We start from the raw sequence: 25333 nt of genomic DNA, 5'->3' as shown, positions 1-25333 counted from the left end.
TAATTTTTATTTATTTTATTTAAAATAATTTATAAAATTATAAATTTTTTTTTCAATTTCATACCGTTCAACTCTTTTATCCGTATAGATTTATTTCTCATTTTTTTTTAATAAACTCGAAAAAAAAATTGAACATTGATAAATTATTTTCTAACTTATTTTTCATGACATAACCAAACATTAAAAAATATTTTTCAACTTATTTTCTATTATTTTCAACAACACTATCAAATATCAGAAAATAATTCATTCTTTATTAATCCATTTTTCATGAAAACTACTTTCTAAAAAAACTTTTTTTCACCAAACAAATAGGGCTTTAGTTTTTCAATTGCATTGAACTTATAAAAAAATATATTAACATGCACATGCTGAAGTACTCTGCAAAGCCAATAATAACAATGTGTTTGGAATTGTGATTGCAAGATGTAATTTAAAAATATTTTTTATTTAAAAATATATCAATTTTTTTTTTAGCCATTAAAAAATACTAAAAAAATATCAATTTAATATTTTTTTTTAAAACATACCAAAAAAAATAAAAGTTATTAGACTCTCGGACACATAATGACAATACATTTATACCAACCCAATAGATGTCGGTTACATTTGAGCATCCGATACAAGCATAGGGCATCATTCACTGTATTCCTTGGATGAATCATCAGAAAATAAGAAATCTTTTATTATTTACAGTCGTTGGGTCTGGATAAAATGATCAAGGAAAACCTTGATAGATAATACGTGTATTTGTTTTAGGTTTTATGGTTAAGGTTGTGGAAACTCAACTATAAAAAGCTAATTTTTTTTGTTTTTTATAGTTTTTTTTAAGTGGATTCCACACCCAAACCTCAATCTCCACCTCTAATGCAAACACACACAATATCTAATGGTTCAATGCTTAAACTGGCATTGCATCGATAATCGTATTGTGGCAACTTCTTAGATGGCCCAGAAATGCTACAAAAATCATAGATGCTGGAGTGTTTCCTGTATGCACAGCAAGCTTTTCGTACATTCTAAGATGATGAAAATATGGTGATCTCTAATCAGCTTTCTAGAGCACAGAGCAGAGGAGATGGCTAACCCCAATATACAAGAAGAAAATTTTACAACAGTGAAGTCCATGCTACCACAAAATTATTAAAATTAGGTTTTGCTTTTATTCATTCAAGAACACCATAGCCTCGACTTCAGTGCATGCGCACCCAGATAAATCTAGAGGGTGAGGAGGCTTGGGGCTGACTGTGGAGGATTGGTGAGCATGTGAACCACTTCCCTCATGGTAGGCCGGTCCGAGCTCTCATCTTTTACACACAACATTGCTATCTTAAACAGGTGAATGGCACCTGTTGGAGGGTGCCCACTAAGCCTGGGGTCCACAACTGCCAAGACTGAAGCTGCATCGGATGGCTGAGATAGCTCTGACGTGGTCTTCCTGACCCATCTCACTATGTCCACGCCATCTCCAAACTCCCCTACTGGCTTCCTCCCTGCTATCAGCTCCAGCAGCACAACACCAAAGCTGTAAACATCACTTTTTTCGTCCACTTTCAATGTGTAAGCGTATTCTGCAGCACATCAAACCAATCAGAGAACGTAATGACAAGAAAGTTTTGAATTTTTTAGGTGGCTGCATTGAATTCAAAAGGCTTCTCTAAAAGTAGTGACTAGAAAGCCATTACTCGGAAAGTAATTTCAAAAAGATCTTGTACCTCAGAAAATTAGCATAAAACCAAGCGTGTAAAGTAACCAAATTACCTCAATATGGACCTCAAACGAGGCCAATTAATGTGTAACACCCAATTCATAAAGTTAATGGATTAAACGAGCATACAAGCTTTACATACTATGGTGTCAGAGCATATATGCACATCATGCTGCTGACACGATCTATAATATTTAGCTAATAAAGAAAGATTATTAGTAATTTAGTCAAGAAAATCACGGACCTGGAGCAATGTAACCATAGGAGCCAGCAATAGCGGACATGCATTCTGATGCACCTGCATCTTGCAAGAACTTGGCCAGCCCAAAATCAGCAACATGAGCCTCAAAATCCGAATCAAGTAATATGTTATTGGACTTCACATCCCTATGTATAATCAAAGGAGAGCAATCATGGTGAAGATAACAGAGTCCCTTGGCAGCCTCCACGGCAATTCTGTACCTGGTTTCCCACTGCAAATGGCCTCCCTTTGAACCATGCAAAAGCTCTCCTAAGCTCCCATTTGGCATGTACTCATACAACAGCAAGTTGGTATCCTTATTTGATACGTACCCCAGCAGCCTTACAATATTTCGGTGCCTGATCCTTCCAAGTGTTTGGATCTCGGCTGAGAAGCCATGGTCGCTTCGTCCGGTGCCTCTACCAACAAGTCGTTTGATAGCTACATGATCAATACCCTCTGGCATTGACCCACGGTAGACAATCCCAGCGCCACCTTTGCCTATAATGTTTTCCTCTTTCAAGCACTCGAGCACATCCTCTGCTTTGAAATCGAGCCTTTGGAATGCAGTGAGCTTCCAGGCCCGTGATTTCTGCAGATTCTTCTTTCTCAATCTGTAAACTGCCACTGCTATTAACAGCAACGCAGTGACAAGAGCAATGACAGTGATCATTAGCTTTGAAGTATTAAAGGACCTTCTATGGCCATGACCACCAAATGAGCAAGAGTCATTTCTTGCTGCACAGAGATTTGGATTTCCAAGAAATGAGCTGTCATTGAACGCCAGGAATTGGCCGACAGAAGGGATCCGGCCAAATAAATTGTTGTAGGAGAGGTTTAGAGTTGTAAGACTTGTCATGTATCGAATTTCACTTGGTAGTTGACCAGTAAGCTGATTTCGAGAGAGATCAAGAATACTCAAATCCTTCAGTTTAGTAATCTCGTTTGGAATCTCCCCACTGATGCTGTTTTGACTGAAATCAACGGATGTAAGTGATGTGCAGTGGAACATAGAAGCTGGGATTTCACCGCTAATGTTGTTGGCACGGATGCTGATCTTGGAGAGGATCTTCAGACTGAAGATTTCATCAGGAATTTCACCAGAAAGTCTGTTCATTTCCAGAGATAGAAACTGCAAACTCTTCAAATTCCCAATAGCCGGGGGGATTCTACCAGTAATCCGATTGTCAGAAACCGAAAGAGAGCCTAGTGCATCTCCTGAAATCTCCGGTGGAAGCTCGCCGGAGAAATAGTTATGGCTCAACTCAATTTGGGTCACCAAAGGTAAATTAAAGATCCCAGCAGGGATAGTGCCTGTAAAGAGATTACAAATGATTCTGATTTTGTGCAAGGACTTGCACTGGCCAATTTCTTCAGGAAGTGATCCAATGAAGAAATTATTCATGAGAATCAACGTCTTCAATTTCCCTCCCTTGCATAAGTCCCGAGGAACCAATCCTGTCAAGTGATTATATGACACATCCAGATACATCAGCTTCCCATTCCGGCCGAGCTGTTTTGGAAGCTCAAATGTGAAGTTGTTTCCCCAAACCTGAAGCACCTCAAGGTTTGGAAAATCACCAACAAAGTCTGGGATTGGACCGTGCAGCTTGTTTTGAAAGATATTGATGAGTGTTAAGTTTTTCAAAGCTGAAAAACTCTCGGGTATCTCCCCAGTGAGGTTGTTGATTGAAAGATCAAGTGATTTCAAGCTAATTAGACCAGATAATTCCGAAGGGATATATCCAGTGAGATTATTGAATTGAAGAAACAGCGAATGCAGATGGGTTAATTGGCCTAGAGTAGAAGGAATCTCACCATTAAGGTTGCAAGAACCCATGTCAAGAAGTTCAAGATTACTCAATGATCCAAATTCAGGTGGAATACCTCCTTCGTAATGGTTATAGTACCCAATGCACAAGCTCTTGAGATTCTTCAGCTTAGACAAGCTAGAAGGAACTTTGCCTGAAAGGTCATTACCACTCAAGCCTAAGAACTCCAAGCTCATAATCTCCGAGTACTCCTCTGGTATTTTACCAGAAAAGAAATTCCCTCCCAGGTGAAGATGCTTGAGTTTTTTCAGGTTTGCAATTTCAATTGGCAGTGGACCCGAGCAATTATTGTTGTAAATATCAAGAACCTCAAGCTGTGTCATGCCAGGAGTGATCTTTCCAGAGAAACTCCCACCAATAGCATTGCCAGAAATGTTCAAAATCCTGAGAGATTTAAGCATGGCTATCTCCACAGGAAGTTCCCCCGTAAGATTATCATTGGCCAAAGTAAGATTCACAAGCTTGTTCAACAACCCAATCTCTGGAGGAATTGAACCAGGAAGATGTCTGAACGACAAATTAAGTGACACCACACGTGAGCTCTCATCACACGTGACTCCAGAGAAGAAACAATGAGCCGAAGGAGATGTAGGAGAAGCCACCCAATCTTCAAGGCCAGTGCCATCATGTCCGTACATGGAAGATTTCAGCTTCAAGAGGACTTCAAGTTCACTGTATCCACTGCAAGCAGTGAACAGCAGTACAAGAAAAGGAAGAAGAAAACACAGAAGAGTTCCCATTTTTTCCCAAGTTTTTTTCCTTCGAGGAGAAAATGTTAGACGATAACGTAGTAGTGAATACTATGCTAGTATACTTGTACTTTGGTTCTTTCTGTTCAATCACGTCGGGGTATGGCAGGCTATAAGAAGTATAGTTTGGTTGCAGGACTGTGAGCACTGACTCGCACTATCAAGCCTGAATTAATAAAAATCGAGAGAGCTGGGTTCACAAAAGGAGTAGCGGCTGCATTGCATCTTGCATGGGGTTTTGTGCCTTGGACTAGGCGTTGCTAGGGTCCCACTTTGTACGTTGTAGGTTTCACAGTAACAGTATTTTAGCTTCCATTGATGGATTTTTGTGCAAGGTCTACAAATGGACGTACGTTTATTAAAGGGATTAGACTTTAAGATTTTCTTCGCTCTTCCATGGAGGGATTTGGAATCTGAGAAAAAGCCTTGACACAAATTAACAGAGTAATGGGGCTGGGGATTGTCGTTTTAAACCTGACGTTTGTGTTTGACGGTGTGAAGTGGCGGTTTGAAAAACAGGCCCATGATAATGCTGTCGTGTCCTCTATCTCGTGTCAACAACGCCTGTCAACGTGTTACGTTTTCCGGCATATTTTAAATTATTTTTCATTTATAAATATTTTTAGATATTTTTTTTATTTTTTAAAAAATTATTTATTATGTTATCATATCAAAATAATTCATAAATATATATAAAAAAAGTTATTTAAAGCAAAGAAAAAAAAATCAATTTTTTTAAAAATACTTTTAAAACACAAAAATAAATGAGTTTTAAGTAATATTTGTAACTATAATAGCTGTTGTTTTTTAAATTATTTTTATTTAAAAATATATATAAAATATATATTTTTTAAATAATAATTTGAAGTAAAGAAATCAAAAATCTCAAAAGTATTTTTTAAATGCAAAAACAAAAACATTCTTCATTCATGTCTCACACTTTACCGGATAAAGTAATTTAATATGTTTTTCAAATTATCTTTTGTTTAAAAAATATTAAATTGATAATTTTAAATATTTTTTATAATTTAATATTAAAAAAAAACATAATTATATTTTTATTTAAAAAACATCAAATCAAGTCATAGATATAAATTTCCAAACAATACATTTCCAAACACATCACTAGCCATAGATATAAATTTCTATGCTATACGTGGAATCAAATCAAGTCATTGACTCGGAATTTACAAAATCCTATATTTTATGTTGAACGGAATTTTTAAATAAAAAACAATCTTGTTTTCATTTTTCTTAAATCATAACTTGAGTTAAGTTATTGTTTATAGATTAACCCTTAGATAACCCTTGAGCCAGGGAATGTGGATCGGTTACTGTAAGTCTGTAACTATACTCTTCTGAACTATACGCCGATCCAAGAACCCAAGTCCTAACGTTAGTGTTGAACGGCGTTCGTTCTCAAAGGTAAAAAACAATCTAGTTTGGGAAATTGTGTCCTTTTCAGAAGGGCTGATGATGAAGTGGGCTTTTGGAAATTTTGATGGGCCCATTGCAAAGACTGTCCGTGTCTTTTCCTCAGAAAGTCACCTTTCTAATCTGACTCTCTTTGGATGTGAGCTAAAAAGTCCACTCTTCTTGCTCCTTTCTCGTCCTACGCTAATCTTGACCGTCCAGTGGTGGGCCCTGACATTGAATGCTCTGCACTGGCCTTTCATTTTGTCTCCTTCCTCACACAAATTTCATTACCCTCTTACGCATCACACGTCTATTTGGACTCCTTCAGAGTTATCATTTCGGATCTGGGATTGACATCTCGTGTTTTAAATATATTTTTTTAAAAAAATAAAATTTTTAATATTTTTAAATTATTTTAATTGGTTAAGATTGAGTATTTTTTTAATTGATTTTATTAAAAGTGTGTTTAAGATATTTATATATTAATTTGATACCAGGTTTTTTGTTTTTTTTTATGATTTCAAGAGCACGTGAATTTTTAATTTGATATTAAGTTTTTTAATGGTTTTAAAAACACTATTCAATATTTGTTTTATGATTGTGAAAATACATTTCTTGAATCCACATGACGCATAATTCAGATAAATTTAATTGTTTGCACATGACATTTAAATATTTAATTGAAGATTACAAAGAAAACAATAATAAGATGAATGTATGAAAATCAGCTAGAGATACCGCGCTTAAAAAATGACACTGAAACCGTCGACTAGGATCGATGCTTATTCTTATACACTTTTTAGTTCTTTGGAAAAGTGGCTTTTTTGGCAGTTATTTTTGTGTTTTAAAAAAATATTGAAATTTTTTTATTTTTTAGATATATATTGGTATCAAAAATAAATTTTAAATAATAAAAAAATATTTTTTTAATATATTTATAAATAAAAAATATTTTAAAAAACAATTCTAATCATTCTCTCAAACATTAGTCTACAATGTTAAATTCTTCTAGCTACCTTGAATAGATTACTCTGATAATTCTCCTAGTGAAGGGACTGGGGGGATTCTGAGCTAGTTAGAGAAATCCATGTATAATAACTTTTTAAATATTTTTTTGTGTTGAAATATATGTTAATAATTTTTTTTATTTTTAAAAAATTATTTTTGATATTAGCACATTAAAACGATTCAAAAAATATAAACAACACTTAATTTTAATAACAAAAATATTTTTAAATTTTTTGAGAATATAAATTGAACCACGTTTCCAAATGAATAGGAGAATAAAGATGTTTGCTTTTACATGCAATAGCAAAACTATGTGATGATTGGAGCTCACCATTGTCGAGATAAAAAAAAAGAAGAGAATCCATCTCCGCCGTGCCTTAAGTGCTCGAGGGCCTCAGGGGACAGGGTCTACATGTACTTCGGAGTTCATTGCGTTAATATTCCAGAGAATCTCTGTGAGATTTAACGTGAACAGGAAACACATTCCTGGACACAGCCTCGTCTATTATGTGTATTAACCAGTGAATTCATGATTGTTTTTCATGACACCGCCAAGTTCTTGATGGAAGCTTTCCAGCTAGCTAGGAGCTAGCCCCATTGGTTCAAAGACCCAAGAGGCATGCACAGAGCCGTACCAAAAGTGTTAAGAGTGGAAAGCAGCCTAGACAAAAAATTTTATAGCTAGGCTCTTCCAGGAACTTGTGTTACGTCTTCTCGACGTACATTGAAATTCACAAACAATGCTTTCCAGCAAGACCATTTGTGTTTTAAAAATTTATTTATTTTTTTAAATTAATTTTTTAAATTGTTTTAATATATTAATATCAAAAATAAATTTAAATTATAAAAAAAAATATTTTATTTTAATTTAATTTTAAGTAAAAATATTTTTAAAAATAACTGTTATTATATTTCCAAGCACTATTTTAAAGTTGGTTTCAAAAAACTATAGTTATGAATTTTAAAAAATTACAAATTATAACTTTTTAAAATAGAAGTATAATATTAGTTTTAAAGTATTACTAAATATTTAAAAGCTATAATTACGGTGAAAATTTCATCATAGCAATGTTAAATTGATGGTTTCAAAAAAACAAACTAATCATGTTATAATGATAAACAATAACAACCATTTAAAATGATAATATGAAATTCATTACACCAAAACAAGTCTACAAATATCCAAAAATCATAGGATTTCACACATCTCCATTGCACTATAAAAATCTATAATTAAAATCAGAAAGTATAAAGGGATCAGTTATATATACATTATCCTTTTATTATCGTTGTTTAGTTGGTTGAAATCCTCTTGTTTTTTAGATCACAATTAGAGATTGGGTTTGCATAACGAATTTGTTATTGAATAATTACGGTTCTTCATGTTCGTCCACCATGATGGAGTCGCCTTCTTCCGTGTCTAAACGGAAAACCCATTTGAGATTGTGAAGGTCCAGATGTACTGTGCAGTCGTGGGAAGAAGACAACAATGTTAATATCCTGGACTAGCAAGCATCCATGAATGAGGTTTTATGCTTGCCCAAGAAGGAAAGAAGAAAGGAGTGAGTCAATTCGGGTTCACTTGTCACGCTTGTGATACAGGTTATAAGACTATTATAATCTAATAAAAAACAAATTAAAATAAGTCATGAAACTGAATTCTTGATCAATTTTAATGTGAAAAGATGAAAATGAAAAAAAAATCTATTAAAAAAAATACATAAAATAACTCGAGTCAACTAAAATTAGCCCGTCAAATTTGTGACCCGAATTATGAGATGAGGATAACCTCATAAAAAATAGATCAAAACAAATCACGAAATCTAATAATCAATCAACCTGATATTTAAATATAAAATTAAAAATAATAATGAAATAAAAAAAGAAATTTAAGTTAATCAAGTGAACTTGTTAGATTTATGGTTCAAATAATGAGTTTAAAATAACTTTATAAAATATAAATTAAAAAAATAATAAAATTAAATTTCTAATAAATCTAATATAGTAATGAAAAGGAAAAACAATAACCAACATATTTATTTTAAAATAAATAGTATTACATGAGAAGGGTACAGGACAAAACCCCCCTCCTCTGGTATTTTTGGTTGATGTAGATAATCAAAATAATAATAAAAGAAATAAGTAATCAAACAACCAGAGAAATGACGAAAACACAATTAACCTGACTACAAAGTGAATTATTGATGTTAAGATTATTATAAATGTTGCAAGATGGCATAATCCTCGTAATAAATAAATTGTATATATATATATATATATATATATTATTTTAAAGGTATTTTTTAATTGTTATTTATTTAATTATTATTTTAGAATAAAAATCATAAAAAAACAAAGACAACAATAACAAATTATTTTAAAATCATCTTGTAAATATATTTATATTATATCTGTATGTTTAATTTTTTTTTAAAATAATTGTTTATGAAAATATTAAATCATGTTTATTGTAATATATTACAATAAAAAAGATATCTAAAAAAATGTGAATAAAAAACAATAATATGCCATGAAATTACTCAATTTATAAAAAAAAATTATTATTTTAATATAATAATTATTAAAAATTTATATAATTATTAATTTTAAAACTTATAAAATTAATCAAGATATTCACTGCATATCTGCTATAATTAAAAAAGATATTATTTACTCTAAAAATAATAATAATAATAATTTTGACAAGAAAGCTAGTTATAGGCAATGATGGTAACTTTTACCCGTTTTAGTAAAAGGCAAGAGCTAGTTCTGGAAAAGGGAGAGATTGAATGATCAAAGATCAGATTAGTAGAAGCCCAGTTTTCTATGCACAACTCTGTAATTTTTCAACCGTGCAATTATTACGGTGATAGATTCTCCTAGCCTTCCATCAAATCAACGGCTGGGAGCATGATGTCAGCACCTCTGGGTTCTGTGATTTTTTCTTCATTGCCCCAAATCATAACAGTTTTACAGCTCAACTACCCACGGTTTAATATATTTTAAAATAAAAATATATATTTTTAAACTAATTGTTATTATAATAACAAAAACGGAATTTTAATCTACTTTAAGCTAGCTTTGACTTTGGTTATCTTAAAATTAATTTATAAAAAATAAAAAAAATACTATTTTAATATATTTTTAAATAAAAAATATTTTAAATCATAAATACTATTTTATTTTTAAACATCGTTTGTCTGATCCAGCGCAACTCACTACGTGTCGGTCCATAAAGAAAACCTAAGAGGCGCCCTAAAAGGAGGAATTGGATGGGGAGGGTTTTGGTAGATCCATCCAAGAGGATTTTTAGCGTAGCTAAAAAACAAATCCCATGTTAAGAATCCATGTCAAGGGCCGGCACCTGGAGAGGCCCAATCACCAAAATATAGCATTTTGTTTTGTTTGCTTTTTATTGTCTAATAATGTTTTTTTTTTAAATAATATTTTTCAAATTAATTTTTTTAATATTATAATATACTGATATCAAAAATAAATTTTAATTTTTTAAAAAATAACCTTGCAATCTTTTATTCACTCAAATTATTTATAACATTGGCACACTATTTTGCCCAATCATTGAGCAGCTTTAACACTAATCATTGTCTTGATATAAAAACAATAAGACATGAAGACTTAAATGTGTTGGATTAAGATTAGAACATCAAAATAAATTTATCATGAGACAATTTTAAAATTGAATTTTTATACTTTCAAAATAAAATATATAGAGAAAACATGTTTTGGAATACAATTTTTATTAATTTTTATGTTTAAAATATCATTGTAAAAAACCTTTAAGTCAAAATTTGTCTAACTAAAGCATTTAAGGATCAAAATAATAATTATTATAGTTTTAAAACATGATCTAGAACAATGCTCAAGGCACGGGTTAGGAGGGTAAACTCAAGTGAATTCTTATTTTTTTTAATAAAAAAAACAATGTCATTTAACTATATATTTTAAATCAATGGGTTATTTTCACTGGTTTTGACAAGGTTTTACATTGGATCAAAAGTATTGTGAGTTGACCTAGGATTTTTGACCATGTAAGGTCAAGTCAATCCTTTTTTTTTCTTTAATTGAGATTGATTTAGACCTCGAGTTAGCCAGGTCTAAATATGTGAGTTTGATAATAATACATATTAAGGGTAATATTAAAATATATATATATATATATATATATATATATATTATAATATTTCATTCACTATCAACTAAAAAAGATACAAAGATAGTTTTATATTTTGTACGCCATCAATAAATATAATTCTGTCTATCTTTAATTCTTTCTTATCTATTGTATTTCGGAACATCCACTAATCTCCACCTTAGATATATTTTATGTCTCTTTGAAAATATGATAATAGTTATTTTTCAAAGTGTTTTTTATTTAATTTTTTTTTAAAATAATGTATTTTTTTTAAAAAAAATTTCTTAAAATCATAAAAAAAATAAGTTAAAGCTAAAAAAAATTCTAAAAACACATGTACAGTAAACCATACAAGGATTTATATGCACATTCAAGGCATCAATAAGTTTTATCTGAACGTTGTTCATCACAATCAACGTATAAACATTCTTCCTCCGGTTATTTTCTAAACCATCTTGAGTTCGATGCCTTTGTCGTAATTCGATCTCGGCAGACTTTTAGACCCTTCATCCATTTTAGGATAACTTCTTATCGAGATACAAGTTTAAGTCCTAATGACTGCACAGTTTTTCTAAACTATAACTACGCAAGGGAAAAGCTAACAAATGCCCTTAATATATCTCTGAATGTATTTATTAGAATACAAAATAAATTTGTAAGTAAAAAATCAATTATATTGATTAAATATATTAAATAATTGTTATTTTATATGATAACGTTTTTAGATATTTACAATATATTAAAAAAACACATTATTACTTAGAAATATTAAATGATTAATGAACAATTGTTCTAAGAGTTTCCACTGGCTAAACTTGATGAAGTTGTGTATGATATTTTTTGTGTTGAGTGTTTTTTAAAAGTATTTTAACTTAAAAATATATCATAATGATATTTTTAGATTTTTTTTTTATATATATTAACGTATCAAAACAATTAAGAGTACAAAAAAAACTTTAATATAATTTCTATACTTTTAAAATATATCTAAAAAACACAAGTTACTACATGTCAAAACACTGAAAAAAAAAACTATCCTCGTGTATTTAACTGAAGATTTATTAAATCTCCCATTAAAAAAACAAACCTAACAAGTTTGGGTCTAATTCGCTTTTATTATTATTATTATTCCAATGATTGTGCTTTACACAGGGTGGCATGGGAGGATTAAGGAGAGGTTGTAATTAGAGAGTTTCATTTAGAAGGTGACGTCTAGCAACGACTGCCTTTCTTTCCTCATGCTACAATGATAATCTAAACCGAGGCAAGAAAAGTTGGCTTGCCGTGAGCTGTAACATATCACTGAGTAATAAGCTTGCCGTAATAAGGGATGAGAGGCAAGAAAGTGTAACTCAGAGACCATGGACAGCTTGACAACGATGTCCTTATCATGGAGGGATCTCTCTTCTTCACAAGCTAGCAGGTTCCCTTGACACAAATAACCAATTGCATGCTTCAAGTACCTATCTGTAACGTTCTACTTACCATTTTAATTTTGAAAAATATACATGTTTATCAAAGAAAAAAAATTAGTTCTCGTCAGACACAAGAACCTTGCTGGAAATTGCTGCAGATTTTTACTGAACATGCTTAAAAACGTTTCAACAAGCTTAGATGTACTGAACATCCTTAACCTGTAGTGCTAAAATCACTATGAACAAAAAGCGCAGGGAATGTTTTATGCTTGAGACCAAATACCTACCGATAGCCAAAATATGTGTCCCCTTAATTAAGATGTTCTCCATTGCAGCTCAACTTGGATTCGGCCGTTCTTGGAGTCAATGAGATGGTACTTCTCGTTGATTCTCTTGTTGTTTACTACATCTGCTAGGTTTATCACCACATAACCCAGGTTTTCCTGATTTGAAATTATAGAGAACAAAGAAACATAACTCAGACACTATCGGCGAAATGTGTGAAACAGCAGACTGGCCTCAAAATTGCTGGATCAGGCATACCAGTGATGGTATCAAGGCAATTAAACAAATGCAATTTATATACCTTAGGATGCAATAGACCCATCCTCGAGGAGGAGCTAACAACTTCCACATGAAGTCTTTCATTCGTGGGTGCATCCTCCAGCATGAACTGAAACTCTTCTTCCCATCTCGGATCTCTGCTTTTCTTCACTTGCTGTATCGATTTTAAATATAAATTATTAATTTTTAAGTAGTGAAAATATCATGATTGAAAAACGAAGCGACTTGATGGCTATGTGGCTAAAATACAGTACGCAAACGGAATTTGAGTCTTCGCCATTGAAAGGTGAAAAACAACTTAAATTATGCTTGTGTGAGTTATCGTGACGACGCTTATGGCATACCTTAGTTCTTTTCTCCTCCCCTTTGAAAAGTAATCGAGCGTAAGGATTTGTGTGGTGTTTTCCTTCCACATCTTGAGCTTCGTGCACAATAACTACAAACAGACCACCACCAGCAGGTGTACCTTCAGGAGCTTTTGCCACCGCATTTGGATCATCGATGTCTTTTGGTATCTCATCTTCCTTAAAAGGTTTGTATACCAATTCAACAACAATCTGTCCGCGTGGTTTCTCATTTTGAACATCATTTGGGTCCATATTTTTTAGCAGATCAAGTGTAAGAACTTTCGGTTCATCAGGAGTCAGCTCTTTCAGTGGAATGACATTCATACCCATCCTGTCATGTTTGCCAACCTATGCGAAATGAAACATAAAATCCCTTGCAATCATGAATGTAGGGAACGGAAGGACAAAATCATGGCGGGAAAAAACTTATGAAGCATAAGCAACGATGCACTTTGTGCTGTGTGGTTAATCCTACGAAGATGCACAGAGATACATACACACCTGTTCCCAATCATAGACAAGAACCTCCAAGGCTTGAGATTCCGGGTCTTTAACAGTGATATTGAACTCCTCATTCCATTCAGGGTTCAAGTTTTTGTGTTTAACAGTTGTTTTATTTGAATGATGCTTATCTTCGGTAAGCTTTAATTTCACATATGGGTCTGATGCCCCTAACAGATCTTTCTTTTTAAGCTTCATTGCCCTCAGAACCTTCACAGCGAGTATCCCAACAGGTCGCTTCATGGCTCTGACATTTTTAGGAAAGCTTAGCAGGTCCTAGCAAACATATTGCATCATAACATGGACTTAAGGAGTTGACGAATACTACTTACTTTGAAGGATCCATGATTGGTACTACCAGGCATTTTGGCCATAAATACATATTTGCAACCTGATCTTTGATAAGCTCCTGAACAGGAAAAAAAGGAAAGGAAAAGAAAGGAAGAAAAAATGAGGGATCGAAAAAATAAACGCTCTATATTTTATTATTCCACTGTCTTTGATCGGGGGTGGTTCAAAATAGTTGGATGCTCCTTGGAATCGCAACCTTGCGCTGCAATGCTTTTCTAAGGAAAATATTTGTCCTTAGAATACGTGCATTAACAGTTGCAGATATTATTTGTTGAAATAGCATACTAGAAATGACAATGATGAAAATAAAATATATCTTGAAACTTAATAGCGAGAGGAAACCACCTCCCCCTCCAGTCCACCCAACCATCTAAAAAAACAAAAAAAAAAAAATATCAATACCTGGACAAATTTATACAGGCCGGGAATGGACATAGCATCTGCTCCAAGCAATTTCAATCCAAAGTCAACATGTGGCTGCAAAATCAGAAAGAATGTATAACGATTCCAGATTCCTTTGTACCAAGTAAAATATCCCCTTTATTTTCACAACAGTTGATATATATTTTAATCATCACCACGTACCTTCTCTAGAAGAGACACATAAATATTGGCAAAACAAGGAAATACTGGAAGCAAAGGCTTTAGGGTGATACGAGGAGCAGCAAATACTTGCAAATCAACCACCTGAAATGGTCCAAAGAGATCAATGACTTCACCTGTACATAGAACCAGGTGACAAGGGGGTGGGGAAGTGAACACGTGCAAGTATTTTTGTAACATACTCAATTACTTCATTTTGACTGACAAAACGGTCTTTCTGTTTATTAGCAGTCGCAAATCAGAATACCTGAACTGTGGCTTTCAGACCAAATGCTTTAACCGCAATAGTTATATCTGGATTCCCAGCCCACTTCACTACTGGTTCCATGATCAGCTCTTTCTCATCAGTGACATAAACTTTCATTCCTGGAATATAGTGGAACCAAGAATCGTCAATCTTCAGAAATTTACCAAGCTGTGTCCCTCGAAACAACCTTGAGATCTATTAATGCAAGGAATAGAACAATGTAATCCCAAAATGAAATCGTATATATGCGCCACATTAGTGAGAAGAAGAAGAGTCACCTTCTTAACGCATCAGATACAATAGAATGATACTTTTACCGGAGGGCAAAAACATGAGCAAAGGAGACGATTCCATTTTGCTTGTTTTACTGGATTGAAGACGATGTATTTTCCATATTCATCAATCAGTAATTTGCGATCATTTTAATGGCTTTAGAACGAGAAGTTACTGTTATTATTAAGAGCACAAAAATCTGAACATTTTCTTGAATGTCAACAAATTTTAATGGTTCAGGGTTTGTTTTCCCCAGACAATTCCAAAATAGGTGGGAGATGCAGAAATGAGTTCTGCACAACTCCTATCTTAAAACCTGACAATTGAAAGATATGTAGAAGAAATATGTCAAAACTTTCCACAGTTTTTTAAGCAACGAAGTTATTTAGATCACTGTGACCAAAACAAAAAAACAGAGAGAGAGAAAGAGAAAAAAGAAGGTGCATGCAGAAGCCTAAGAGTATGTGGAGACAGAGAGAGCAGCGTAACCTGGAAAATTTGGTGGCAGGGAGCCCAAGGTAAGTGTTTCAAATTCAACAGAGTCAATTTTGTACTTTGGAATTTGCTCAGCAATAATGGGCTTTGCTATATTCCTTGCAGTCTTGCAAATTGCCTAGAAAACTTGAAGCATCAAGCAAAGTATGCCCACGAATAGAAATAAAGCCATGGATAACAAACCGGAAATTATTTTGGCACCCGTACCGTATTTATGTAAGGCCACATGTTCTCAATCAATTTGTTAAGCCAGTCAACCTTCACAAAAGAAAGTTTATTCAAATCTGTAAGAAGATTGCTGTGGAATCTGGCATTTCTCTACCGTAATTAAAAAGGAAAAGACAACTGCGGGCTATAGCGTACCCGATCATAATCTGGATTCTTCACCCACTGGGGTATTTCTGGAAGCAAACGTTGCAAAGTTTTTGAGTCTTGTTCAATCAAAGGACGGAGTACAGGATCCTGGAGAAATCAGAAGTCACAACCAATCACTCAAAAACATGATAAATATAACAACCCCTTGGCGGAAGGCATGACATATCCTTTTTCTTCCTCCCGCAATTGACAGTTTAAATTAAAATGATTTTTTATCGGAAAATACAGCAACATATCCTGCTCCATTTTCCAAACTAAACTCAGATGAAGTGATGAAATTCTCACCCATCTTCCTTGTATAATCAATATGAAAACATGCTGGAATGTGCAAATCTATAAATTTCCACGCCCTCTAACAACTAACACTTAATAAATTCTGCAACCTTTTGTATTTGGAGTCCCAAACATGATTTCTGCAAAAAATATAAAAAATAAAAAGATTGACCATGCATGGCCTGATCCGCGTTTTCAACATCGCTAAAGCTTAAAACAGTCCCATGATTTCTTTTCCCTGTCATTTACATGTCTTAACCACTAATGAATAGAAAAAAACAGTCATAAATTTCCAAACATGGAATCTTAAAAGTTAAGAATTCAGACCAAACAAAACCAAGAAAATGCAACGCAACTGAAATAACAAAAAGGGAGACAGCAAAACACCAACCTTAACATCAGTTGGCTGAAAATAGATGAACATATAGTAGCCAATTACAATCCCAATTGATGTTCCTATTCCAAATCCACAGAATCCCAATATACTGCTCAGAATTCCCATCTCTTAGAAAAAAATTCTATCTCTCCACTCTCCAAAACAAAAAAATAAAAAAGAACCCAACCCAATGTTGAAAATGTAGCAGGGATTCAAGAAACAAGTAATATATCTTCACAAGTGGGAAATAAAGATCTGTATGATCCTAAATTGTAGGTTGGTCTTATCAGGTAAGAGCAATAAAGGTGGCATTTATTCCTGCGGCCAATCTTTTTACGTTTAACGACTTATTGTATTCTTACAACGGTTTGAAAATGAGAGTTTCACCCGCGTGTTATTCAGGTAAAGTCAGTAACGTCTTAAAGGCTGAGCTGTGAGGTTCTGATTGGCTGGTTATTTTAGGGTTTTAGAGCAGGTGGGAAGTGACTAGGGCCAGGTTTTGTGGCCTCTGTGACAATTATTGCGGAGCTGGGCCAGAAAAAGAAATTGATTATCATTGGGATTTGGTCTTTCTGTTTCGGGTTTATTTTTTTTTTAATTAGTTTTTTTGGCTTTTAAATGTTTTGGGAGACTTCCGAGGGTTTTTTTTTTTTCTTCGTAATACTTCCAAGGAGTAAGTTATAGCTTAGTCCTTGAAGTTTAATAAAATAAATTAATTAAATTATATATTTTGATTTATATTTACTGTGTTTTTAAATTTGTTCATGATTTTATGTTTATTTTTCTTAGAAAAATATTAAATAAAAGAGAATCTAGTAAAATGCGGAAATTTGTCCATACGAAGGAAAGGTAATTTTGAAATAAAAAAACTACTAAATTGAGGTTGGTAAACATGAAGTAATCAATGGGCTTTAATTGTTTTTTATACCATAGAAACTAATAGAACTATTGCATTTTGTTTTTAATATCTTATGAAGCTCTAGGTTACCTATGCTTTGAGATTAATGTCCATACATGATACATGATCAATTGAAATGGTTTTAGGATTCTTGTTTGGACCAGTTGCATTTAGGTTTGAATAGAAAGAAATAATGCAAAAGAAAGAAAATTCATATAAAAGCACGCATTTAAGCATAGAAGTCTTTGTCTAATAATCAATAATAATAATCATTAAATCTTAATGTATGAAAAATAGTTTTAAAATATCAATATCATTAAAAAAATATGAATAGATAAAGTAAATACAAAGCAACTGATTTAAAATATATAGTAAATTCTATTTTTTTAATTCTCATTTCCTGAAAGAACTAATTTATTAGCATAGAATCAATAGTTTCCATATACATATTACATATTTATATCAGGAAAATAGCTGTAGATATCTGTGTATTTATAGTGCAAATAGTTTTCTATAATTAGGTTGATATTATAGCCAATAACAGGTGATTTTATGGAATGTAAATCAAAATTACTTCTATTTAATAAAAAACTCCATTTAAAAAAACATTCACCCAAAATTGAAAATAAAACTTATCACACAGATAAAATAAAATAAAATCGTAGAAACTGTTTCATACATGGCGTTAGTTGTCTTTTTTTACGCTTAAACTATTGTTTATTATTTTTATAATTCATTGTTTATCATTTATCCCTTGACGGATTATGAAGTTTTAATGTGGGTTTTTTTGTTTGTAAATCATCTTTACATATCTATTGCTAACTCATTTATCACCCCATACATGAAATCTCTCTCTCTCTCTCTCTCTCTCTCTCTCTCTCTCTCTCTCTCACTCTTGTGGTTATTTTTTCAATTCCCTACAGAATAGATTATCCCTGAAACTTGCAATAATTCCAGAAACAATCAAATAATTTGTTTAGTGTTTTAGCAAATCAAAACACTATCAAAGTACAAATCATGTCAATTTTCATTGAAATTACAAAATTAACTCCATCTACAGCATTGCCCCTCGCCACACAAAGTGGAGCTGTCGAAAGGGGACGTAGAAGCAACACGGGGCTCTACTCAATCCGGCTCCTCACAGGACAAGCCAACTTTTTATTAGCTTCCTGTCTTGAGTAGAAATTAAAAAGTGATCCTTTGGAAGATGGTGGGCGAGGGACTCGAAATAGTACTCTCTCCATATCAATCTCGCCATATGTTGGAGATAATTACGGAGACTGCTTGCTTTAGTTTGTTGTCACATCATTTTTATGTTTTTGCTAATGACTTAGATTACTTTCAGATTGCTGTCACGACTGTTTCCTTTGAAAGCAGCATCGGTTTATTAATTATGAAAACATTGCGCAACTGATCAAGGTGAACATGGCAGGACTGCGATCAGGCTAGGCTCAATATTCGAAGGGGCGTCGTTTTACCAGGCTTGGTTACCACCATAGCAGTTCATTCTTACCCCTGCCCTTCCACTAAAGCAACAGCAGCATGATTACCTGCCAGTTCCATGTCAAGCATGTGCTTGTTGTGACCCACCGACGAGTATATATGGTCAAGCAAGATAAACATGGCACCATTTTTTAAATTTTGTTTAAAACAAATTGTAAAGGAGAACTACCGGTGCCATGAAGAATGTTAAGCAGCATTAAATCAGTATAAACTTCCAAAAAGAAAATGGCTAGATATTGATAAAGGTGGATGGTGGGATTTCTGTGGTGGCCATTGAAATGAAAATCACTTTCGGTCATGTGTAGTAGTGCAATTGGATGCAAAAGAGGACCCTTGGTGTGTATTGATAGAGAAAGTCACGTAAGAGCTCGTCAAGTTTGAAAGCAACCACATGTGTGATGATAATGAAAACTGAGGGCACAAATATGTCAGCATGTACCATCCACAGCTACGTTTCTTGTAAATGTCGTCGTTCACCTTTGTATACGATAGGATTGCACAATCTGCACTAATAGAACAGACAAAGTAGGCAAAGGAAATCCCTTTTGAAGTCTGAAGACTAAACCCAATTGGACCATGTAACAAGGCACACAAAATCTCTAAAGAAGCTCGACATATCATTGATTCTTTAAAGATTAACCACGCCGAAGGGCCGAAGTTGCCAACTTGCCATGGTAGAGGAGAATCATATCCAACTTACAAATCACGATACCACCAAACCAGGTGCCATCAAATCCCTCTATAGATTCGGTCCAAGATTTAATCCAACGAAAAAAGCTCGGATTACAACCGTGCTCGGATTAGCTCCAAAATATGTCTAACTTGTTAAACCAACCAGGTTTAGAGGCCGGTTATTTGCATAGTTACTTCTGTGTGTTTAAAACAATCACATAGCAAAACAAATATTTGGTTATGTAAAAAACACAATTTATTTTTAATAGACCTCATGATAATTCATGTTTGCAACATAATTTTGGTAAAGCAGCTCCTGAGTGCTTTTTGTCAAACCGTGTTTCAGTGAATTGCATTGTTCACTTAAAACAAAATAGTGAACAGTGTAATTTACCTGCACTGTTCGCGTGACTATTTTACTTTATTTTTTTTTTTTTTTTTTTTTTTCAATGTGTTTATTTTTTGTACATTTTTTTTAAAAAAATTAGTTTAGAGTGAATTAAATTCACTTAAACTGTCATGTGAACAAAATTTTTTTCTCGAAAAACTAGTGTAAAGTGAATTAAATTTACTCGCACTGTAATATCAAATTAATTTTATTCCTGATAATATTTTACCTAATTTTATTGTACATGCTCAAAAAATTATGAAAAATATAATTCTTACAGGATGAATTTTAATTATATGTAATGGAACTGTAAATGGTTTAATGGAATAATAAAAAATATTTTATATAAAGTATTATTTATTTCATGATGTAATAGCAATAGTTAAATCTACAATATTTAAATTAAAAACCATCAATATTAATATATATATATTTTTAAATTATTTTATAACCTCAATTTCAAAAGCATTCTTAACCAAACACATTAAACTACTTTTTATTGAACCTCAATTTCAACCACAGTTTTAATCAAATACTTATTTTTTCAAACAAACTTCAACTAAAAATACCTTTTTATAAAATAAATTTTTTTCAAATCATAACCATAATAATACTAAACACAATCTTAATATTTTTATCATCTTCCCGCATGAAATAGATTGGAATGTGTACACCCAGAGTAATTGGGCAACATTCAAGGCCCTGGATACTGGGCAGATAGTTAAAAAGAAAAAGAAACGGCCCATTGAAGAAAGTAAGCATGGCAATGAGAAGATATTGTGAGTGTCCGCAAGTGAGGCACATCATTTTTGTACTATTCATGTAACTTTTTCTCTTTATTATTTATGAATTTTTTTATATTATTGTATTCATTTTACCGAGATTTTTTTAATAATACTCACGATGTGATCATTGAAGCTTTTTTTTTTTTTTTTTGCATCCGGAATCATGTTATTTTTTTTTTTAACTTTTTCTATATTCTATCTCTTAATAAATTAAAAGAAGGAAGAGAAAAATTAAAAAAAAAATAGCACCAAAAACACATCAAAGCTTTGATGATAATACTATTGATAATATTGAAAAAATTTCGACAAGATGAATTTAATGACACCAAAAAATTTATAAAAGGTAACAAAGTGAAACACATGAGTCATCTAAAAGTGTCGAACTTCACTTGTCTTTAGACCACTTGTGTGACTCACTTCGATCATCATTAATGATTTTTTTTAATATCGTTGAATTCATTTAGTTAAAATCTTTTTAATGGTATATATGATGTTATTCTTAGAGTTTCAATATACTTCTAAACCCCTCCCCCCTTCTTTTTATTAAATCTTGTCTAGCAATTTTGCTCTCAGAAAGAGTTGTCCTTTTCAAACCATGTTATTTTATCCAAAAACAAAATTTCCTATGTTAAAATCCCAAAAAAAACTCTTCTTGAATTGGCCATAACTGAAAATGGAAATTTTATTTTTAGCTTAGGAACGAAGTATTGCAATTTTCGAGGGAACATGATGATTTGGATTGGATCACAAAAGAAAAAACAGTCCCGACTTTTATCATCTAACCATTCTTTAAAGAAAGCAATCTTTTTCTTCTTTGTTAAAGAAACTCAATCTTTTTACTAAAATATAATTAAAACCCGATCTGATTTTACCTTAAGAGACTAATGATTGTTATTAAAGAGTAAAAAGTCACCTGCAATTATAAAATCTAAAGAAATATTTTTATAGAACTTGTGTAAATCCAACTTTGATTACGTGTTCATCCATAAGGTGGCTTCTTTATCTTCAAGATAGCGACTCCTTTACCTTATTATATGAAAGAACGCGGGCTTTTAATGAAATGGACGGTGCCGCAAGTTGTAGCTGCTAGGACGCCACTCCACGTGATCATGAATTTGTAATGTCAAACATCCTCTTAAAGTTAGTATGATATGGAACATAGGTTAAAAAATATATATATATATATATATATTATATATATATATATATATATATATATAGATTGATTATTGGGGGGAGAAAGTAAAATATAAAAGAAATGGTAGATTCGCGGGGAGCTACCATTCTTCTCCATTCTGTATTTGCCCTTCTGGCTTTGGATATAAAAGATAAGAATGGTTGGTGTAAGATTTCTTGTTTTGATATCATATTAAAAAATAAAGTATTTATTGATAAGATATACTGTTACAATTATTTATAATCAAGTAATGAAAATAAATCACAATCTTTAATTTGTTGAAATTTTTAATTTTATTATTTGATGTGTTACTTGATTTTTTCCATAATTAATGATTGCATTGATTTTTTTCGCATCTACTTTTCCTAAAAAATAAATGAAGTACAAGGCTTTTCCTAGCAGAAGAAATAACGTTGATTCGTGCCTTGGCCTTCTATGTAAATGTATAATGTCATCTTGTGACCCTCGAGAAAGAAAATGCCAAGCAAAATTAGAAAGGAAGATTTTTTGTTTTTCTCTAAAGGACACCCTCACGTAAAATTGAAAGGGTGGTCACACGGGCAAGTTGAGAACAAGAAAAACCTAAGATTTTTTTATTTTTTTTTCATCTCGAAGTTTTTTAAAGAAAATTAAAGTGAAATTATACAAGATGTGGGTCTCCGACAATGCAGATCTACTCCGATAAAAAAAGAAAAAGAAAAAAGAATCCGATGGATAACAATTTGTTTGCTGTAAATATCATGAAAATAATGGATGCACTGTTGCTGCTGCCACCAGCTCACGGTCAACTTTAAATTTCTCAATAATTTAGCATGGAGATTTAACCTGTACTGTTACTCTATGTTTTTTCATGATATGAAATCCTAAAGATTTATTATTGTTGTAATAATTATCGACATTGCTGGACACTGCCGCCTCCGCACCATCAACGTCTTCTGTGAAAATTATTGTCGTTACTTCATTCTAATTCTCCTGTCCAAATGTTAGCTTTAGCGGGTAAAAAAGTTCAGTTAATTTTTCCACTCTTGGTTTATGAATTTTTTTTTTTATCGTTTTATGCTAACAAGAAAAAAAAAAACTCCAAAAGAGATGGGGAGTTTATCGTTGATAACTTTTAGCTCCCTTCAAATTTCACTATCCACATTTATAGCCAATTTTTTCATTCTTGATCCTTGAAATTTTTATTAGTTTATGCTCTGGTCACTAAACATTATTTTTTATTTTTCCACTTTAAAGTTATGTCTAATTTGGTTCTTTCATATTTTTAAAGAGTATTTGAAAACACGATTCTATCTATGTTTTTAATAAATTTTTTATATTTTGAATTATTTTAATGCATTAATTTTAAAAATAATTTTTAAAAAATAAAAAATATATATTATTTTAATATAAAAAAATATTTAAAAAAACAACCACGAATTTATTATTATTAAAAACTTCCCTCTAAACTTCCTAGAAAAAATAAAAGCAAAGCCAAGAAAAGACTTGCCTGTAATTAAACAGCTGGCACGGCCAATTCACACCTGATTGAGAGATACATTTTTTGAAATAGCTATTTGTCCCGTGATGTTAAGCTCTCTGTAGCTATTACTCTCTGTATCAACTTATGAATTTGTATCTTAATTTAATAATTTTAAATGTAAAATATTATTTTTTATCGTATTTTTTTAAATAAAAAATTTTTTATACTTAAAATTTACACAAACTCTCACCACCATTTATATTTAATTTTTATTAATTAAAATAAAATATTAAAATTTAAATTCATTACCATTTAATTATATCTAAACTCTAATTTCATATAAAAAAAATCATTTTAATAAACTCAAAATCTTCTTTACCGTCCACATTTGACTACCAAACAAGCTGCTTTTAGTGCATATACGAGGCTGTTTGGGAACACATGTTCTCTTTAATTTTAAATTTTTTTTTAAAAAAATTAATATTATTTTGTATTTATAGATAATTTTAATATAATAATATCAAAAATAATTTTTAAAAATAATAATAAAATATTATTTTAATATATTTATGAATAAAAAATATTTAAAAAAACAAATATAATTATACTTCCAAACAGTATTATCCAAATTCCGAAGAAAAATAAATTAAGTAGTCATTATCGTTGTTTTTTTTTTTTTTTCCATCCTACCAATATGATGTGTAATTAGCCGTCAAATTTATATACACTAAAAGTCTATTTTATCATTACTTCAGAATTTCTATACCAGCAAATCGCCAGACTTGTACTTCAAACACCTTGAAAATCTGACCGCCAAGTGTCTCTATCATCTTATTAAATATAAAAAAAAAAAATTCACTTTTTTATTTATAAGGTAATTTTAATTATTATTTTTATAAAAAATAAAAATAATTTATAAAAAAATAATTTAAGATGCTTCAAGGGTATTTTTAATGTTTTTTTATAGAAAAAATAAAAAAATAATTATAAAAAATAATTAGCATTTCTATTTATCATATTTCAAATTTAGTTTAATTTTAAAAAAATAATTAGTATTTTTGTTTAGATAAAATTTTAAATTTTTATTTCTAGAAAAAATAAAAAATATTTATAAAAATATTAATTATCATTTCTATTTATGATATTTTAAAGATAGTATAAATATTTTTTTATAAAAAATAAAAAAATAATTAGGATTTTGTGTAGTATACTTTCAATGATAGTTTAAATATTTTTTTATAAAAAATTATAAAAAAATTAATTAGGAATTTATGTTTAGCACGGTAGTTTAATTTTTTTATATATAAAAAATATTTATAAAAATAAAAAAATCTTTCATTTGTGTTGCTGAGATTATTCCCTGCATATTAGGTCACAGCGAGCAAACAATAATACGGTACCTTTCTTTTATTATTGTTATTATTTAAAGTGGCCCCCACCACACTTAAATTATGTGAGGTTGGGATTCTTCTGGTCCATGTCTCCCGAGACAAATTTCGAGGAACTCGTGGAGGAAATCAA

At 31.6% G+C, this 25333-nt stretch overlaps 2 protein-coding genes across 2 annotated transcripts; both read right to left on the bottom strand.

The window, feature by feature from the left end:
* Positions 1 to 708: 708 nt before the first annotated feature.
* LOC118052683 (uncharacterized) lies at positions 709 to 4932 on the bottom strand. Its single transcript, XM_035063687.2, has 2 exons — positions 1953 to 4932; positions 709 to 1571 (listed from the first exon to the last, which is right to left on the bottom strand). The coding sequence occupies exons 1-2, from the start codon at positions 4519 to 4521 to the stop codon at positions 1219 to 1221; spliced, it is 2922 nt and encodes a 973-aa protein (XP_034919578.1). The 5' UTR covers positions 4522 to 4932; the 3' UTR covers positions 709 to 1218.
* Positions 4933 to 12553: 7621 nt separating this feature from the next.
* On the bottom strand, positions 12554 to 17251 carry LOC118052681 (synaptotagmin-2). Its single transcript, XM_035063686.2, has 12 exons — positions 16943 to 17251; positions 16267 to 16365; positions 16111 to 16161; positions 15898 to 16021; positions 15136 to 15254; positions 14871 to 14972; positions 14688 to 14762; positions 14267 to 14343; positions 13935 to 14181; positions 13431 to 13781; positions 13109 to 13240; positions 12554 to 12965 (listed from the first exon to the last, which is right to left on the bottom strand). The coding sequence occupies exons 1-12, from the start codon at positions 17051 to 17053 to the stop codon at positions 12837 to 12839; spliced, it is 1617 nt and encodes a 538-aa protein (XP_034919577.1). The 5' UTR covers positions 17054 to 17251; the 3' UTR covers positions 12554 to 12836.
* Between the last annotated feature and the right edge of the window lie 8082 nt (positions 17252 to 25333).

This window comes from Populus alba, chromosome 2 (genome assembly GCF_005239225.2).
Source record: "Populus alba chromosome 2, ASM523922v2, whole genome shotgun sequence".
Lineage (NCBI taxonomy): Eukaryota > Viridiplantae > Streptophyta > Magnoliopsida > Malpighiales > Salicaceae > Populus > Populus alba.
This window is presented reverse-complemented; position numbering and strand designations above follow the sequence as displayed.

Excerpts from the sequence above, each read along its gene's own strand:
- LOC118052683 (XM_035063687.2), bottom strand. The coding sequence starts at position 4,521 with ATGGGAACTCTTCTGTGTTTTCTTCTTCCTTTTCTTGTACTGCTGTTC. Across the intron at positions 1,572-1,952 it reads CTATGGTTACATTGCTCCAG|AATACGCTTACACATTGAAA; the intron begins GTCCGTGATTTT and ends GATGTGCTGCAG.
- LOC118052681 (XM_035063686.2), bottom strand. The coding sequence starts at position 17,053 with ATGGGAATTCTGAGCAGTATATTGGGATTCTGTGGATTTGGAATAGGA. Across the intron at positions 16,162-16,266 it reads AGAATCCAGATTATGATCGG|GTTGACTGGCTTAACAAATT; the intron begins GTACGCTATAGC and ends TCTTTTGTGAAG. Across the intron at positions 12,966-13,108 it reads TGGGTCTATTGCATCCTAAG|GAAAACCTGGGTTATGTGGT; the intron begins GTATATAAATTG and ends ATTTCAAATCAG.